Source organism: Onychostoma macrolepis, chromosome 22, assembly GCF_012432095.1.
Source record: "Onychostoma macrolepis isolate SWU-2019 chromosome 22, ASM1243209v1, whole genome shotgun sequence".
Classification (NCBI taxonomy): Eukaryota; Metazoa; Chordata; class Actinopteri; order Cypriniformes; family Cyprinidae; genus Onychostoma; species Onychostoma macrolepis.
This window is the reverse complement of record NC_081176.1, coordinates 6,242,672-6,262,849: the sequence shown is the minus strand read 5'-3', so window position 1 is coordinate 6,262,849 and position 20,178 is coordinate 6,242,672. Positions and strand designations below refer to the sequence as shown.

The 20,178-nt window shown below is 40.7% G+C and overlaps 1 protein-coding gene across 1 annotated transcript; it reads left to right on the top strand.

Annotated features, from left to right (window-relative positions):
- The first annotated feature begins 11,550 nt into the window (after nt 1-11,550).
- On the top strand, nt 11,551-13,188 carry LOC131531150 (SLAM family member 9-like). The gene is made up of 4 exons (XM_058761715.1): nt 11,551-11,660; nt 12,050-12,382; nt 12,485-12,772; nt 12,949-13,188. The coding sequence occupies exons 1-4, from the start codon at nt 11,612-11,614 to the stop codon at nt 13,110-13,112; spliced, it is 834 nt and encodes a 277-aa protein (XP_058617698.1). The 5' UTR covers nt 11,551-11,611; the 3' UTR covers nt 13,113-13,188.
- The last annotated feature ends 6,990 nt before the right edge of the window (nt 13,189-20,178 follow it).

Here is a 20,178-nt window from a genome sequence, read left to right as displayed (position 1 = left end):
TAGCAGCCGCATTTTGAACCAGCTGCAGGCATGAGAAACAACATAATACAATGAATTACAATAGTCCAGTCTGGACATGGTAAAAGCATGCATAACAACTTACAAATCAGATAGAAAAGGTTTCAGTTTTGCTATATTCCTTAATTGAAAAAAAAAAAAAACACACCTCTAACTACAGAATTGATATGCTTATCCAACTTTAACTCCAAGACTCCTTGCATGATTATGTACCTTAGATTTGAATGGACCTAATTGATTAATTATAGGTTCTGAGGAACTCAGAGAGCCAAACACTATCACTACAGTCTTTGATTCATTCAGGTGAAGAAAATTTGCTGCCATGCACTCCTTAATATCATTAAAACATGCAAAGAGAGACTGTAAGGCAGAATTATCCCTCATTTTTATCGGCAGATAAAGTTGTGTATCATTGACATAAAGATGAATTTTTGCAGAGCGTGAATTAGCAGATCAGTCGTTTTGCACTTGGTGTGAAAGCAATGTTTGTCGGTAAGCATTGGTAGGTGGGTGTTTTTGTTCAACAGTCCTAAAGCCAAAAAAAAAAACAACCAACAGTCCATAACGTCAGGAAGTTTAAATAAATGAAATGAGGATGTTAACTGTGACAAGATGATTGAGAGGCCAGTTTACAGTGACAGTGCATGTATTTATGTATCTATGAGTGGTCCATTAAAAGATGCTGTGTTGTGTGACGTGATAGTATGTCCCAAAGCTTGCCTACTCTTCTACTACACACTCAAAAGTGTGTACTTAATAAGTAGGCACATTGGGACGCAGCAGCAAAGTTTGCTACTTCTTCTCACCGCTGTTTCCTGAGTTTTTAGAGGGTAAAAGAATAGTACAATGGCGCACGCAACAAGTATAAACACCTCATCCTTTTACGGTGCGTTTCCATTACAGCGATTAAATCTGCGTTCAGTGCCGTATGGCAAAGCTACAACGCCACTGCTTTGGGGCGTGTCAAATTTAAGGCAAAGCACGCCTCTGAAAACAATGTTTAAACCCTGTTTGCGTTTCATCTTCTTTTAACAGCAGTTCGCAAAATAAACACTTTATTGGCGCCATGTAGGTACAACCTAAAATTCAAAAATGATGAAACGTAGCCTATAGAAACAGCCCTAAATAAAACACATGAGTAAAACAAACCAAAAGTGATTTCAGCTCAGTAATTCACCAGTTCAGCAAACACTTTTCACAGCGATTGGTTGTCACCCGGCGTTTTTCACTCGATATTTGCATAAAGTCGAGGAATGCTCAACCTTTTTGACGGTCTCGGCTGCTCTCAATGCTTTCTCCGCACCACTTTCAATCCCGTAATGCACTGTAAAAAAATTACTGTAAAAATTACAGTAACTTACTGGCAATTTTGGTTGCCAGTAAGACTGTAAAATTTACAAGAGTACTGTAAATCAATAATTACAATTGTACTGTAAAAAATACAGCAAACTCTTGCATGCTGTAAAATTGTTATGATGGTGTGTAAACATTTGGTAAACTTATTTCATTTGAGTCCACTAAGAAGGAACATTTCTTAATATAAAACTGCAAACACTTAATTTGTAATAGTAAAGTTACTAAAAACATGACTTGAACTCAAATCGTTGCAGTTTATCATCAGCTATAGCACACATGCATGTGGTAAATCACTTAACAAAGAGATCATCACTGTGTCAGCAACTCTACAGTTACTGTCTTTAAATAAAGCAGCAGAACATCAGTGTTTGTGGCTCATCATTGACTGAAGCTCAGGCTCTACTCTCCACCACAATGGTGACCCACAAAACTAAATTAAACTAACAGATCTCTCTTGTGCAATATAATACAGTTCAGTTAAAAATTTACTCTCCTTATAGATAACACCTGCTGTTAACAAGCAGAATCACTGAATGAAAGAGAAACAAGAACAGCTGACTTCAGCCACAGCCTTAGATGAACTCAACTGAAATACAAGACATCATTAAATCTCTCAAGATCTGATTAAACAACTCCACAAACAGCATTACCAGCTTCACACATTACAATTTGACTTTATTTCTGTCATATGTCTATGAAAATAATTTGAGAATTAACAGAAGTTTAGTTGTTTTATTGAAAACGTTTCGTTTGACCTCACCATTGTGGCGGTCAGGGTTTGCTTTAGTTGGGCTCTTGACCATCAAGTTTTCAACTTAGTATTTTTCTGGCTGCTGTAACTGTGTTTGTAGAGCACATTTGTTATAGCATGAAAGCCAGGAAAATGTGTGATTACGTGCTTTTGATTGACTATTGATAATGATATAATCATTATCTAGTGACTTGATTCACTGATCTCATTCAGAGGCTGATCTTTAAAGCCATGGTGTGGGTTTCTTTATTTGTTAGTTTGGTGTTGTTTACAGCTGCTATATGACCCTGAATGAGATGACAAACTGCTACTGAAAAATTTTAAAAAGTCTTATGCACAAAACTTTTAGTACTACGGCAGCAATTAGACACACACAGACATCAAGAATCAGTGTATGAATCTCAACAACGGTGACAATCAAAAGCTTAATGTGCAATTCATGCTGGGTACCAGCACAGTACAAAACTCACCCATGAATCCCAGCATGCATTGCGGCATGAATAAATTATGCCGCTGAATTGTCCACTTATTGTCTTTAATTCTTACTATGTGCTTTAATTTTTTATTTTTTTTGTGTTGAGTTTTAGTAGCATGTTTTGTGATGTTCAGAGCTGATCTGTTTATTTTGTTGATTGTCACCGTTGTTGAGATTCATACGCTGATTCTTGATGTCTGTGTGTGTCTAATTGCTGCCGTAGTACTTTTTCAGTAGCAGTTTGTTGTCTCATTCAAGGTCATATAGCAATTGTAAATAACACAACAAAAAAGATATCCACACCATGTCTTTAAAGATCAGCCTCTGAATGAGATCAGTGAATCAAGCTACTAGATAATTTATATCATTATCAATAGTCAATCAAAAGCACGTAATCACACATTTTCCTGGCTTTCATGCTATAACAAATGTGCTCTACAAACACAGTTACAGCAGCCAGAAAAAAAGCTAAGATTAAATTTTGATGGTCAAGAGCCCAACTAAAGCAAACCCTGACCGCCACAATGGTGAGGTCAAACGAAACGTTTTCAGTAAAACAACTAAACTTCTGTTAATTCTCAAATGATTTTCATAGACATATGACAGAAATAAAGTCAAATTGTAATGTGTGAAGCTGGTAATGCTGTTTGTGGAGTTGTTTAATCAGATCTTGAGAGATTTAATGATGTCTTGTATTTCAGTTGAGTTCATCTAAGGCTGTGGCTGAAGTCAGTTGTAGTTCTTGTTTCTCTTTCATTCAGTGATTCTGCTTGTTAACAGCAGGTGTTATCTACAAGGAAAGTAAATATTTATCTGAACCGTATTATTTTGCACAAGAGAGATCTATTAGCTTAATTTAGTTTTGTGGATCACCATTGTGGTGGAGAGTAGAGCCTGAGCTTCAGTCAATGATGAGCCACAAACACTGATGTTCTGCTGCTTTATTTAAAGACAATAACTGTAGAGTTGCTGATACAGTGATGATCTCTTTGTTAAGTGCTTTACTACATGCATGTGTGCTATAGCTGATGATAAACTGCAACGATTTGAGTTAAAGTCATGTTTTTAGTAACTTTACTATTACAAATTAAGTGTTTGCAGTTTTATATTAAGAAATGTTCCTTCTTAGTAAGAATCAAATGAAATAAGTTTACCAAATGTTTACACCATCACAACAATTTTACAGCATGCAAGAGTATTTGCTGTATTATTTACAGTACAATTGTAATTATTGATTTACAGTACTCTTGTAAATTTTACAGTCTTACTGGCAACCAAAATTGCCAGTAAGTTACTGTAAATTTGACAGCAATTCTTTACAGTGTGCATAAGCTCAACTTCCATAGGAATGAATTGAAAACGCTTGCTCCGCTGCGCCACGCAAAAGTATCCACCTAATTTTTCTCCTAAGAGTGGGCACGGTAATTTGTAAATTTAATGTGACCTGGCTTCCGGTGTCATTTGCGTCCAGCTATTTTTAGCTGTACAAAACAGCTTGTTTTGCGGTTTCATATTGCAGACTGGTGTTGTCTTAAATGGCGGAAGACGTAACTCAGGGGAGAAGAATTGTTAAATAAATTATATTATATATAGTAATAGACATAGACTGCACTGTTAGACATTTCAAAGGGTTTTTACAGTAACTTACTGGCAACAATGTTGCCAGTAAGTTACTGTAATTAAGATTTACAGTAGCAAACTGTATTTGATTTATCAGTATACTACTGTAGTTCATTTATTTTAATATAGATTTCACTAGATTTTATAATTTTTATATAGAATTCATTTTATTTTTATTCTACATAGGTACTACTGGCATTCAATTAAAACAGACACAATAATTACAAAATATCAAATTCTTTATTTAAAACATTGCATGTATAACACTTAAAAATACAGTCACCATTTCTCCTATCTTAGGACGATTTACAGTGCATTATCCTCTGGATTCATCCTCACAAAGAATCTTTAGGCAACAGAAACATAATGGGGGAAAAAGACAAGCAGCCAAAGAATACATAGCTATCTGCAAAACCCAGGCGCTGCTCCAAAACGTGGCCACCATCTTTGCTCACCATCCACTTTGACAGAAATGTCTTCTCTGAAAAACAAGAAGTAGAAATGGCACACTTTTAAAAGGCAAACCTCACATAGAATACACAAATCTCTCAAAACCATAGTTGTTCATGTCTTTCTTGATGCTTCATTGCAGTTGCCTTTAAAACACAAACACAAATACAAAAAAAAAAAAAAAGAAATGCAGTAAATCTTAAATTCCATTTAAAAACTATAACAAACTAATTCTAAAACTAGAAAGGCAGCTAGCCATACAATTAGTTTAACCTAGCTAACATATGATTTTATTTCCTCAACAGGCTACTGGCCAACATTTACTACTAACACCTGAACTAAATTTCACTAAATTTAACAATTTTAATTTGGTAACTTAATTCAATAAGCTGACAAAAGTCGTTTGAAACGACAGCACAGTTTACCATGGTAAAGTTTTGTAACCGCCATGTTGTCGAGTAAATGTTACTAATGTTAGGTAAACTGGTGTGCAAAAATCTGACACAAACATACAGACAAACATACATATATTTTTACCTTGCTTGCTATATTTCTGATGTACAGATGTACTCCAAGCGCTCGTGCTGTTTCTGACACAAAACGGATTTTCCAATCATTAGAAGCGATGTAACACATCCAGTAGTGAGTCCCAAGCTGCTGCGGCGTTGTAGACACGAGGCAAATTGTGTCAATCCAAATGTAAGAAATGAGGAAAATAAAACGACCTCAGAATAATGGCGCCAAAGAGGCCGTTACAGCAAATACAGTAGTATACAGCAAGTCTCTGTATGTGGGGTCTGACGTCACAGAAAATTCCCATGATGCAAAGGGTATTACAGTTATTTACTGTAAAGGGAATTTGCAGTATTACACTGGGTGATATACAGTAAATAACTGTGGAAATTACAGAAATGTCTAACAGTGTGTTTTACCTATGTCCTTAATACGTTTCTGGACCTGGGAACATACAGTTGCATTACACTGTCTGTGGGAGGGTCAGAGAGCGCTCAGATTCCATCAAAAATATCTTAATTTCTGTTCCAAAGATGAACAAAGGTCTTAAGGGTGTGGAACGACATGAGAGTGAGTAATTAATTACAGAATTTTAACAACATTTTCCTTTTGGGGTGAACTAACCCTTTAATGCAATTGGTCAAATCGGTGTTGTTTTGAACAAATTAATTGCTTTCCCGCTGAAAAACAAGCATTCTAGCGCGAAAATGCTTGGGAAATGTAGTGTAAAGTTTACAGGACTGCGTTCTCTGGAATCCTCTCAAGCAGAGGACTTTTACATTCCGATAGGTTGCCACTGACTGAACCGTTTCATAGCTCATTACCATAAAGTTGACCTGATTTCAATTTTCCTCAACATCCACACCGTCCAAGACGTGCCAGCTTGCATAGAAAATTTATGACTTGCAGCCACTTTGACGCTCTTGCTGGCGACGGTGTGAACGGACGGTTACAGTGGCTGCCACGTGTGCTTGACCATTAAACACAAGAGCTCCACGGCAGACCTCTACCCGACAGTCAAAGCGGCATTACGACACGAAAGTATGGACTCCGAGGAGACCACTAGGGTGCGATTTGGGACAGCAACTTATTCTGATCATGACCAGAAGTGTCTCATATAGCCTACATTGTTATATAAAAAAAACAACAACTATATCCTTCCACTTAAATTAGTTTCTCTAAGGTATTGAAACAATAGATAAGACATCTTTTGACTCTTTCTGCAAAATATCTATCAAATCATATTTTCATCTCTCCCAATTTTTGGATCAAATGTCTTCATTCTGTTTCTGCCACTGTATAGCTTACTCACTGACATGGGTAATGAATCCGTATTTATTTATTTATTTATTTATTTATTTTAATAATGTAATGCCCCACCCACTACAGAGGATCAGAGCCTATGTTCAGCTTCTCCAGCTTTCACACTTGGGTCCTCAACCTCCGAGATGGGCAGAAGCATCATGATCCTCAGACCTAAATCCTGGTCTAATCCTGTAAACTCTAAAAATGTTAAAACCACCATATATATCTGATTATCACTCAAACCTTTACCCCAAAACACTCACAGGTCTATATGTTGCTAAAAAGACTACACTGATCATATTTACCAGATTTAGAAAGCACATGCTATACTGTTTCTAAAACATCACATTCATCACACATACCATTTCCATGCTTCCTCATTAATGCAAGTGTTAAATCTAGTCCTGTGTCCCATCCTTAATCTTGAAATCATTACTTCTTCCTTTCTATGCCTTCAATAAAACTGTCCTTTTTCCCTATTGATTTTACAATGTTATAATACCACCTGTGCTGCTATTTTCCCACCTTTGTTGCCATAGTCACAAACCCTTTTTCTTTTTCTTTTTCTTTGTTTTTAATGGCGGGTGGTAACTAACTTTTAAGGTGCAATATCCACCACCTACTGTACTGGAGTGTGTTAAAATGTTGTAAACCCTTGAATCTTTCTTTGTTTCTGGCAGGCCACACTGTGCACAGTTTTCAGATTCTCTTTTCCCTATGATGAACAGTGAGTAATTAAGGGATATGTGCCCTATTCGAAGCCTAGTTATTATGGAACTGTTTCTCTCACTCCTATTCTGCATATTCTATACAGATATTGTAGAATTTCATACAAGGTGTCTTGCCTGGATGTTGATTTCCCACTGTTTAAACTCATTAAAGCTGAATATGAATTTGAGCAAATCACTACATGCATAGAATGAACTTCTTCCACTCACTGAAGTGCTATTAAAAATCCAATCATTCACTGAAACATGATCTGCAATTCTTTTTCCAACACTGTATTTGAAATGGGGACTGTAAACTGCTGCTGCTGTACACCCTGATTCTAGATTCTTTGATCCATCAGTGAATATTTGAATACTATTATAATATTCCTGATTTAAGTGCTACTTTACCACTATATCCTTTGATATGATGATTTCCTTTATTTTCAACTTATTTTGCAATGACAGGTCTACATCTGGTTTAGGGAAAAACCAAGGAGGAATTGACTGTATGGACTAATATTTATATGATTTATTCATATTATTTATATGATTTATTCCTATGTTCTGGGCTACTTTTCTGACATTCCATCCAAAGCTATTGACAGGACCGGAAGATGCTCTTTATCTACAAACCAAACACACGTCATACAAATGGGCACTTTCCTGCAAAAGCTGTATGTCCACAAAGCAGCACACACATGAAGAAAACTAACCACAGCAGGTTTCAGTTTGACTATGTTGATCTGCTAGTCACACTTCAATGAGACTGGCAATGAGAGATGGCAAACGGTTTTAACTTTTGTTTTTTGTTCATTCTGCCATAAAAAACAACTGGCAGTTGATTACAACAATTTTAAATTCAGAAATCTCTATTTTACAATGAAATTTTAGGAAGATTTCACAATATTTCACTCTTACTACCCATATTTAACAACCCAAATTCCGGAAATTTTGGGACGTTTTTATTTTTATTTTATTTATTTTTTTTGAATAAAATTAAAACTAAAAGACTTTAAAATCACATGAGCCAATATTTCATTCACAATAGAACTTAGCTATAACAATTGTTTAAACGGATAAATTTTACACTTATCCACTAAATGAGCTCATTTCAAATTTGATGCCTGCTACAGTTCTCAAAAAAGTTGGCACGGGGGCAACACAGGGCTGAAAAAATTGAAAAGATTCAGCTGGGAGAACATCTAGCAACAAATTAAGTTAGTTGACATCAGGTCTGTAACATGATTAGCTATAAAAGGGATGTCTTAGAGAGGCAGAGTCTCTCAGAAGTAAAGATGGGCAGAGGCTCTCCAATCTGTGAAAGAGTGTGTAAAAAGTGTGTGGAATACTTTAAAAACAACGTTCATCAACGTCAAATTGCAAAGGCTTTGCAAATCTCATCATCTACAGTGTATAATATCATCAAAAGATTCAGAGAAACAGGAGAAATCTCTGTGCATAAGGGACAAGGCCGAAGACCTTTGTTGGATGCCCGTGGTCTTCGGGCCCTCAGACGACACTGCATCACTCATTGGCATGATTCTGTCATTGACATTACTAAATGGGCCCAGGAATACTTCCAGAAACCACTGTCGGTAAACACAATCCGCCGAGCCATCTGCAGATGCCAACTAAAGCTCTATCATGCAAAAAGGAAGCCATATGTGAACATGGTCCAGAAGCGCCGTCGTGTCCTGTGGGCCAAGGCTCATTTAAAATGGACTGTTTCAAAGTGAAGTGTTCTATGGTCAGACGAGTCCAAATTTGACATTTCTTGTTGGAAATCAAGGACGCCATGTCCCCCAACCTGAAGAGGTGGGAGAACTTCCAGCGTGTCATCAGCGTTCAGTTCAAAAGCCAGCATCTCTGGTGGTATGGGGGTGCATAAGTGCATACAGTATGGGCAGCTTGCATGTTTTGGAAGGCACTATGAATGCTGAAAGGTATATAAAGGTTTTAGAGCAACATATGCTCCCCTCCAGACAACGTCTATTTCAGGGAAGGCCTTGTGTATTTCAGCAGAACAATGCAAAACCACATACTGCAGCTATTACAACAGCATGGCTTCTTAGTAGAGGAGTACAGGTGCTGAATTGGCCTGCCTGCAGTCCAGATCTTTCACCTATAGAGATTTGGCCCATCATTAAACAAAAAATACGTCAAAGACGACCACAAACTCTTCAGCAACTGGAAACCTATATCAGGCAAGAAATGGCTCCAGAAACTCATAACCTCGATGCCCAGACGTCTTCAAACTGTTTTGAAAACAAGAGGAGATGCTACACCATGGACCTGTAGCAGGCATTACATTTGAAATGATCTCATTTTGTACATAAAATTGTAAAATTTCTCAGTTTAAACATTTATGTTATCTATGTTCTATTGTGAATCAAATATTGGCTCACGTGATTTTTAAAGTCTTTTAGTTTTCATTTTATTTAAAAAAAAAAAAAAACATCCCAACATTTCCAAAATTCGGGTTGTAGTCCCTTTCAAATATGATCAATTTTAAATTATAAAAATAAGTATTTCCAGAGGCATTTCTGCCATTTCTACCTGAATAGAGGATGTTCTGAATGCCTCACAACTTATTCTTAAAGCTTGTGACTGAATAACATTTATTTTCTTTAAAGTGGATGCTGGTGTTGAGCTGTATATGCAACCATAATCTATTAATCTATTATCTATTCTATACAGAGACTGATTTAAGGAACAACGTCCGATATGCATTCTGGAGATTAATATATCCTCTTTCCTGTTTCCAAATCTTCTTCCTTTTGCCATTTCTTCCTTCATTTGCTATTATACCTTTTACTTAATGCCACTTAATTGCCTACTTAAATTTGTGTATGTTTCAAAGCCAGTTTTATTCTTTATAAGAATCTTTAAAAATGTGTACTGAGTTGCCTGTAGGTGGCGCACTACACTATGTGATGAGGAATTTACGTTCTGGCCAAAGGGCAAAGCCATTGATGAAAGTACCACAATGCTGCAGAGTCTGATCTGTGTGTAACATCATTTCCTACAGTTACTACTTCTCATCAGGCATGTTAATCAAGTTAAACAGAAATATTAACCAATATATAAAATCCCCAAAATGTATAACAAATGCACAATACCACGGGTCTTCATAAGCATCACTGTGTTACCTTATAAGTTTTTAACAAACCGTTTTGTTTTGTTATTTTTTTACATAATTTCTCCATCTCATAACAACATTGTAATTCTATCAGAAATAATTCAAAATTACGTTAAATTTCTAAATATTTCAACTTGTGAAGAAATAATCTGTTGATTGTTCTGGTTCATTTTTACAAAATGCACATTCATTATTCATTTCAATGTTAAATATTTTGATAATAATCTTTAACAGGGTGTACTCTTTGAACTTCTGAGAGTTACCTCTTTAATTTCCAGGTATCAAAACAGACAGAGAAGCCCATTGGCTACGACTTGCAGGTGAGATTGCTCATCTAACCATAATTGCAGAATATCATTTTTATCCGCTACATTTAAAAAAAAAAACCTGGAACTCCTCTCAAATGCAGTGCAAAATGCACCCAGCATCCCCTTTGGAGGAGGGCATCTGGCTACATTGTTAATGCGTTTTCTTCCTCTGTGTCAAACACAGTTTCTCATTGTGATCTAATGTGCCTGCAGATTAAAGAATAAATGGTCGCATTGGTGTTGTAGGTTAAATGTTGAGTGATAATCAGCTGTCAGTACTTTATTCATGGTAAAGCAATTCTGTTTGTCAGACTGTGAGGTTCATTAAAGTAGGACAGGAAGATGCTCTTCACCTACAAACCAAAAACACATCAAACAAATGGGCACTTTCCTGCAAAAGCTGCTTGTCCACCAAGCAAATCACATACGTGAAGAAAACTAACCACAGCAGGTTTCAGTTTGAATATGTTGAAGCTGCTAGAGTCACACTTCAATGAGACTGGCAATGAGAGATGGCAAACGGTTTTAACTTGTTTTGTTTTTTTGTTCATTTTGCCATATAAAACAACTGGCAGTTGATTACAACAATTTTAAATTCAGAAATCTCTATTTTACAATACAATTTTAGGAAGATTTCACAATATTTCACTTATACTTTACATAAGCTATAGTTCCTTTGAAACATGATCAATTTTAAATGTTAAAATAATGTTTTCACCCATTAAGAACAGTTAAAGATCCAATAAGAACTAGAAGAACATTTATATGTAGGTAACTATTCTCAGTGTGTGCGTGCGCGTGTGTGTGTGTGTGTGTGTGTGTGTGTGTGTGTGTGTGTGTGTGTGTGAACTAGGAGGGTCAAAAAGGATTCACACACCAATAGCCCTGCTGTTTGGTTACATCAGTCTGATTGTTTTTAGCAGATGGTCTTATTAGATCAGACTTTTCACTGAACCATTAAAGAAAATGTCTCACATGCTAGTTTTGTTCTGTTTGTATTGGTATCATCTGATTGGTAAGTTATAAATGTATTTTTATGGCTTACTGTCATAGTGTCACATATCTTGAACAATATGAACTTTGTTTAGGTGCACAGGATCCCACAGTCATAGAATATAATGGAAATCAGTTCATTTAAATTTCTCACACTTTTTTTGCTGTTGGGAATGTCTTTATTTTAGAGGTTGTTAGATTGGAGAAACATTTATTTAGCGGACGTTACATGAGATAAAAATGGAAATGTAAAAAAAAAAAAATACAGGAAATGTCAGTATTCATGAACAACTAGAAGTCAAGGAAATCTTTTTTTAATGGATGTTGTTCTGTAAGCATTTAAACATTACATTACACTTTGTAAACCAACAAGAGTCTTTATTTCTGACAAAACCTCTTCATGTTCACCAGGTGTGTTTGGTGCTGAGACAAATGAAGTTCAGTCAGTTTCGAAAATGGAAGGAGATTCTGTCACTCTACACACTGATGTTACTGAAATACATGAAGACGACGACATACTGTGGAATTTTGGAGCCGAAAAGATTGCTGAAATCAATAGAGCTACTGGAATCTTCATCACATATGATGATGGTCTCGATGGGAGATTCAGAGACAGACTGAAATTGAACAAACATACTGGATCTCTGACCATCACAAACATCACAACTCAACATACTGGACTCTATAAACTAGAGATAAGAGGAGCAAAACTGACATTAAAAACATTCAGTGTTTCAGTCTATGGTGAATAAGAGGTTATTTATAGCATAGGCTATGCTATATGTAGAATGTTTAAAAAGATGACATACCTAATTGTTATTATCCATATTTCTCTCATGTTTGCAGCTCGTCTGTCTGTTCCTGCCATCAGCAGTAACTCTTCACAATGTTCTTCATCATCATCATATTGTTCATTGTTGTGTTCAGTGGTGAATGTGAGTCATGTGAGTCTCTCCTGGTACAAAGGAAACAGTTTATTGTCCAGCATCAGTGTGTCTGATCTCAGCATCAGTCTCTCTCTACCTCTGGAGGTGGAATATCAGGATAAAAACACCTACAGCTGTGTGCTCAACAATCCCATCAGCAACCAGACGAGACATCTGGACATCAGTCAACTCTGTCACACATGCTCAGGTACAGCAGCAGTGATGATATTAGTTGGTTGTTTTTTCCATGAAAAACTATGTAAAGTTCCCCATATTTTTCTGTTTAGCAGAAGTGGGATTTTGCTAAATTGACATTTTTGTCGTAATGAGATAAAATCACAATTCCGTTTTATTATCGGTTATTTGCTCTCTCTCTCTCTTCAGAAGGCCAAGGTCATTGTTGTAATACTTCAGAAGCTGTGATCCGATTGGTCCTCTCTGCTTTGGTGGGCGTGACTACTGTGGTTTTTCTGGTTTATGATGTCAGATCTACAAGTGGAGGAGACAAAAACGGACATCTTAAAAATTGTGAGCTCTTGGAGCTTTAGTCTGTAAAGATAAAAACATATAGACCTACAATCTAAATTTAAACTCCAGTTGAAATACAATTATCAATAAAATCAATGTGACATTCTAGTATCATTTGTTGCATATTGTCCTTTGTTTAATCGTAATATTCTCATCATAGACTCGTTTATGGGTTACAATTTTATATAAATTGTATTTAGATGCCTATTCTGAGTAGATTCAATAAATCTGTGATGTTTTGATGACCTCTAGCGTTCAGTTTGAAGAACTGCAGATACATTTTATGCCTGTATGATGCTGTTCGAGCTTCATGAGGACTGCACATATTTAAGCTATATGTGAACCAAAAAAAAAAAAAGATAAATAATAATGTAGACGATGTTAAACATCTATGATCAACCTAGAGACGGACAGTAATATAATGAACGCAGTATGTTTAGATTTTTAGAATATTTGATCAGATATGCAGAATTACTTTAACATTTCAAATTTAATTAAACATTTAATTATCAACAATATACAATATTATTGTAATTTTTCACAATAATTTAATGCAGAAATTAAATATTGTATGTCACTTGATCATTAACTGACATCAGAGACCCGTGATCATGTGAATATGTGGTTTAATTAGTGAAACTAACTTAAAATTTCAGAGAAACTGTGGATGTGTTAAAGGTGTTTACTGAAACTAAACTTATACATTGTATGGGTCAAAATGATTTTTCTTTTATGCCAAAAATCATTAGGATATTAAGTAAAGATCATGTTCCATGAAGATATTTTGTACATTTCCTACCCTAAATATATAAAAACTTAATTTTTGATCAGTAATATGCATTGCAGAGAACTTCATTTGGACAAATTTAAAGGTGATTTTCTCAATATATGCACCCTCAGATTCCAGATTTTCAAATAGTGCTCAGCCACATATTGTCCTATCCTAACAAACCATACATCAATGGAAAACTTATTTATTCAGCTTTGGAGTTTATGTCTATTATTGGATGGATTTGGTTTGTTTGTGTCTAAAAACTTACTAATTCATGATGTGAAACTCTTCAGTATGGAGGAAGAGAAACATAAAAACATGAGTACTCAAATGCAGAGTGAGAAATTGGCTTCATTGTAAGTCATAAATAAACAGAACACAACAAAAAATCTCTCCAAAGAGGGAAAAAACACAGTTCTAGCAGACAGGGGCAATACTCTGGAAAGGTAGGCAGATATAGGACAGACACAGTGGAGGGTCAGGACTCTTGTAAATGGACTTCCACACCAGTGAAAAACGATGATGAAAAAGTACAGGACACATCACACATGGAAAATAAATAGGGAAGGAAATTAGGAGGGTAATGAGGAAGAGGAAGAGGGGCAAGACAACCAAAATCACAAAGCCTGGAAGTTTGGATCCTGACACTGTAACCAAACTAAACAGAAGTATCAGAAAACCAAGCCCTGAACACTGTAAGGTCCACCCAACTGGCCCAACAAACACTGTAAAATATTTGCCCGTAAATTCACAGTAAATTACTGGCTACTAGGTGCATTACTTTCACAGTAATTTACTGTATTTTTACTGTAATAATTGTGAAATGACAGCTGTATACAACCTCACAGTAGTTGTTCCATACTGTGATTTAGCAGTATGCTCCTGTAGAATTGCTGTATTTAGCTGTGAAGTTACAGTTAATGCCATCAGATTACTACAGTCTACAGTTGTAGAATTACAGTGTAATAGTAATGCAAATCAGAAGCCAGTAATGTGATTTTAATTTACAATAAAATTCACTATTAATTAAAAACCTTTAATTAGTTTTACTAATTAAACCCATAATCAGTTTATCACCCATTTACACGTTTATTTTGAGGTTTAGACGGTCATGCTTCTCTCCATTGAACCAGGACACACTATAGAACATATTCTGTGATCATATTACTGCATGACTACATCTAGCCTAACACAAAGCCAGAGTTTGTATGAACAATTTTGTATCAGCCTGCTCTTATGGGAAAAATAAGGTGGATAAATTCTAAAAGCTAAGCCCATTGGTAAAAAGTAAATACAGTTGCTAAGGTGTATAATTCACAATGTTACATACCTAATCACTTAACAGTTTTGATATTACAAATATGTAATTTTGATAATAGATTATTACTGTTTTTGTTTTAAAACCAAGACAGTTGTAAATATAGGCCTAGGCCTTTTTAAACTTTTTTTTTTTTTTTTTTTGCAAGACCAAATGATTCACTTCAGAAGTGATAGCAGGTCTGAATCGTTTATGTTGACTTCAGGCAGTGAGGCAACTTTTTGTTTACATTTGTCACGGCCCTGCTGGTGGGCCCTGGTTGGCCACCAGATGTCACTGTGTGTGGTAGCACATGGCTTGTTGTTTGTTGTTGGTGCCATGTGCTCTCCTGTCTATTGTCTGACCCCGCCCTCCTTGTTATCTCATTATTGTTTCAGTTACTTCACCTGTGTCCTCCTCGTTTGGCTCCCCATATAGTCTCCTGGTGTATGCAGTCCTGTGCTGTTACGTTGTTTGATGTCGGATGTTTCATGTCGTGTGTGGGTTTGTTTGCTTGTGCTGTGGTCCTCTGCCTGCCTGCCTGTTTTTCCCCTTCGGGGTGGTTTTTGTTCATTTTTTGTTGTTGCACTTTATTATTAAAAGACCCACTTTCTCCTGCACTTGAGTCCTCGCCTCATCTCTCGACCGTCCCGTGACAGAACGTAACAGCCAAATGAGGACTCAGCGGAGAATGGGCTCACACCATCCACCAGCCTCTAATGTCAGCAGCCCCCTCTACCAACGCATCCTCCAGTTCCAGGCCCTGAGCTCCCTCCGTCAGCAGGGCACTGATGTGAGGAAGTTTGCCCTGAGGTTCTGTGGTGCAGCAGAGGGTTTGGGGTACAATGATGCGGCCCTCAAGGACCTTTTCAATAGTGCCCTTGAGGAGCCCCTCAAATGGTGGAGGATGAGGGGGCTGGACCACCTGACGTTTGGGGAATTTGTGGAGTTCCTGGCACGTTCCCCAGCTAGGGTAGCTGGAGTGCCTCAGGCAGTGCTCGCCGAAGCTGCAGCACCTCCAGTGGTGGCCGACAAAGCTGCAGAAGCTGCAGGGCCCCCAGCGGCAATCAAAAGGGTGTCAGAGGCCTCGTCTGCCGCACCCAATACCTCCAGCCCGCTTCCAGAGCGTCCCGGGCTGATACGGCGTGCAGGAACCCCACTGATGTCAATGCGGCGTGGTCTGGTCGCGCTCGAGGCGGCGGTACCCGCTCACGTTCCTCCCGAGGCTGCGGTACCCGCTCACGTTCCTCCCGAGGCTGCGGTACCCGCTCACGTTCCTCCCGAGGCGGCGGTGTCCGCTCACAAGGCTCCCGAAGCGGCGGTGTCCGCACGTTCCTCAGGCGGCGGTGTCCGCTCACAAGGCTCAGCGGCGGTGTCCGCACACGTTCTTCAGGCGGCGGTGTCCGCTCACAAGGCTTCAGGCGGCGGTTTCCGCACACGTTCCTCGAGGCGGCGGTGTCCGCTCACGTTCCTCAGCGGCGGCGGTGTCCGCTCACAAGGCTCAAGCGGCGGTGTCCGCACGTTCCTCAGGCGGCGGTGTCCGCACCACGTTCCTCAGCGGCGGTGTCCGCTCACAAAACTCCAAGCGGCGGTGTCCGCACACGTTCCTCAGCGGCGGTGTCCGCTCACAAAAGGCTCCCAGGCGGCGGTGTCCGCACACGTTCTTCCAGGCGGCGGTGTCCGCTCACAAAACTTCAGCGGCGGTTTCGCACACGTTCCTCAGGCGGCGGTTTCCGCTCACAAGGCTTCAGCGGCGGTTTCCGCACACGTTCCTCAGCGGCGGTTTCGCTCACGTTCCTCCCGAGGCGGCGGCGGTGTCCGCTCACAAGGCTCAAGCGGCGGTGTCCGCACACGTTCCTCCAGGCGGCGGTGTCCGCTCACAAAACTCCCAGCGGCAGTGTCCGCTCACAAGGCTTCAAGCGGCGGTTTCGCACACGTTCCTCCAGCGCGGTGCCAGCTCACAAAGCTCCCGAAGCGGCGGTGCCCGCTCACAATCCTTTCGAGGCGGCGGTGCCCGCTCACAAAGCTCCCAAAGCCGCGGCGCCCGCTCACGATCCTCTCGAGGCGGCGGCGGTGTCCGCTCACAAGGCTCCCGAAGCGGCGGTGTCCGCACACGTTCCTCCCGAGGCGGCGGTGTCCGCACACGTTCCTCCCGAGGCGGCGGTGTCCGCACACGTTCCTCCCGAGGCGGCGGTGTCCGCTCACAAGGCTCCCGAAGCGGCGGTGTCCGCTCACAAGGCTCCCGAAGCGGCAGTGTCCGCTCACAAGGCTTCCGAAGTGGCGGTTTCCGCACACGTTCCTCCCGAGGCGCCGGTGCCAGCTCACAAAGCTCCCGAAGCGGCGGTGCCCGCTCACAATCCTTTCGAGGCGGCGGTGCCCGCTCACAAAGCTCCCGAAGCCGCGGCGCCCGCTCACGATCCTCTCGAGGCGGCGGCGCCCGCTCACGAAGCTCCTGAGGCGGCGGTGCCCGCTCACAAAGCTCCCGAAGCCGCGGTGCCCGCTCACGATCCTCTCGAGGCGGCGGTGGCCGCTCATGATCCTCACAGGATCCCCGAAACGGCGGTGGCCGCTCACAAGGTTCCTGAGGCGGCGGTGGCCGCTCACGATCCTCACAGGATCCCCGAAGCGGCGGTGTCCGCTCACAAGGTTCCCGAGGCGGCGGTAGCCATTCACAATCGTCCCGAAACGGCGGTGGCCGCTCACAAGGTTCCTGAGGCGGCGGAGGCCGCTCATGATCCTCACAGGATCCCCGAAGCGGCGGTGTCCGCACACAAGGTTCCCGAGGCGGCGGTGTCCGCTCACGATCCTCCCGAGGCGGCGGTGTCCGCACACAAGGTTCCCGAGGCGGCGGTGTCCTCACACAAGGTTCCCGAGGCGGCGGTGTCCGCACACAAGGTTCCCGAGGCGGCGGTGTCCGCACACAAGGTTCCCGAGGCAGCGGTGTCCGCTCACGATCCTCCCGAGGCAGCGGTGTCCGCACACAAGGTTCCCGAGGCGGCGGTGGCCGCTCACGATCCTCACAGGATCCCCGAAGCGGCGGTGTCCGCACACAAGACTCCCGAGGCGGCGGGGCCTGCTCACGAGTTCCCGGGGGCGGCGGTGCCCGCTCACGTTCCTCCCGAATTCCCCGAGGCGGCAGTTCACGCTCTCAAAGCTCCCGAGGTGGCAGTTCACGCTCTCAAAGCTCCCGAGGCGGCGGTTCCCACTCTCAAAGCTCCCGAGGCGGCGGGGTCCGCTCTCAAAGCTCCCGAGGCGGCAGTTCCCGCTCGCAAAGTTCCCGAGGCGGCGGCGTTCGCTCACAAGGTTCCCGTTCGCAGTTCTCCCGAGGCAGAGGTATCCGCTCACAAGTCTCCCGAAACGGCAGAGCCTGTCATTGCCCGTTCCCAGGTGGCAGCTCCACACACCGCTGTGGTGGCGGGTTCTGCCCTGGGTCCCCATCCCGCCGGCGCTGCCTCAGTCCCCAGGTCCCCCTCTGCCGCTACATGGGCCTGGCCCACCATCTCTCCCCCTGATCCGCCTCCGGCCCACCTCTCTCCTAGACATTTTTATTTCAGTTTTAGTGTGTGGAGCGTCTGGAATCCGCTCCTTAAAGGGGGGGTTGTGTCACGGCCCTGCTGGTGGGCCCTGGTTGGCCACCAGATGTCACTGTGTGTGGTAGCACATGGCTTGTTGTTTGTTGTTGGTGCCATGTGCTCTCCTGTCTATTGTCTGACCCCGCCCTCCTTGTTATCTCATTATTGTTTCAGTTACTTCACCTGTGTCCTCCTCGTTTGGCTCCCCATATAGTCTCCTGGTGTATGCAGTCCTGAGCTGTTACGTTGTTTGATGTCGGATGTTTCATGTCGTGTGTGGGTTTGTTTGCTTGTGCTGTGGTCCTCTGCCTGCCTGCCTGTTTTTCCCCTTCGGGGTGGTTTTTGTTCATTTTTTGTTGTTGCACTTTATTATTAAAAGACCCACTTTCTCCTGCACTTGAGTCCTCGCCTCATCTCTCGACCGTCCCGTGACAACATTTAGATCATTTAAATGAAATGAATACATCATTAGTATCATGATCAGAACTATTCTCACTCTATGGCAATGTCTTAATACAGTAATACTCAACTGTTTATAATATGTACCTATGTATCGTAGCACAGAGTCAAAATTAACATAGGCTATAGCAGAGATCTTTATTGCTCTGGTGTAGAGTTTCAGGATACTGTTGTTCATGTATTTTGGCTGAAACTAGTGATGTTCCGAATCAGATATTAGTTTCGAATTGATTCATTTTCATTATTTGGGCAAAGTTATTCTGAAACACTATAGAAACTGTTAAGTTTAACATATCACCTATTAGCTATTTGATCGAAAACGTAGTTATAAGCATCAGTGTTCAAAGAAATAATTCTCTCAAATAAATCAGTTCTTTGAATCGATTCTTTTAGCGAGCCGCGGGAATGAAGCGATTCGCTAGAATGAATCATACCTGGCTGTCATCGCATACTCTTGACAGCTTCACCGCTTGTTATATGGCGCTTCGTGGTGGACAAACTATGAACAACAACAGTAACAATATTAATTTATTTATTGACATCAGTCAAGAGATTAAATATGTCGACATTTACTACCGGGAAATTAATTTATGAATTTAAAATAGAGTTCCAACACATACTTTATATTTTAATATCTAAAGTGGAACTTCAACAACTTAATTTATTAATTTAATTTTCTTGAAGATTATACAAACTCACCTGAATTCAACTGTAGCGGTTCAAAACACATAATCACCATAGGAAATTTCCGGATGTCCAGGGTCCATAGTTATTATCGTTAATCAAAAACTATTAAAAACATATTTTTGCCTTTTCAAAAAAAAAAAAAATGTGTTTGTTTATTTGTATGTGTCACGAATCAGTCAGGCCCTTCACCCCACCAATCACAGCGTTCCAGGTCACCAGAGTACTAATCACCCGCACCTGCACCAAATCACCTCAGTAATCAACCCGGCTACTTAAACCAGCACCACTCACACTACACC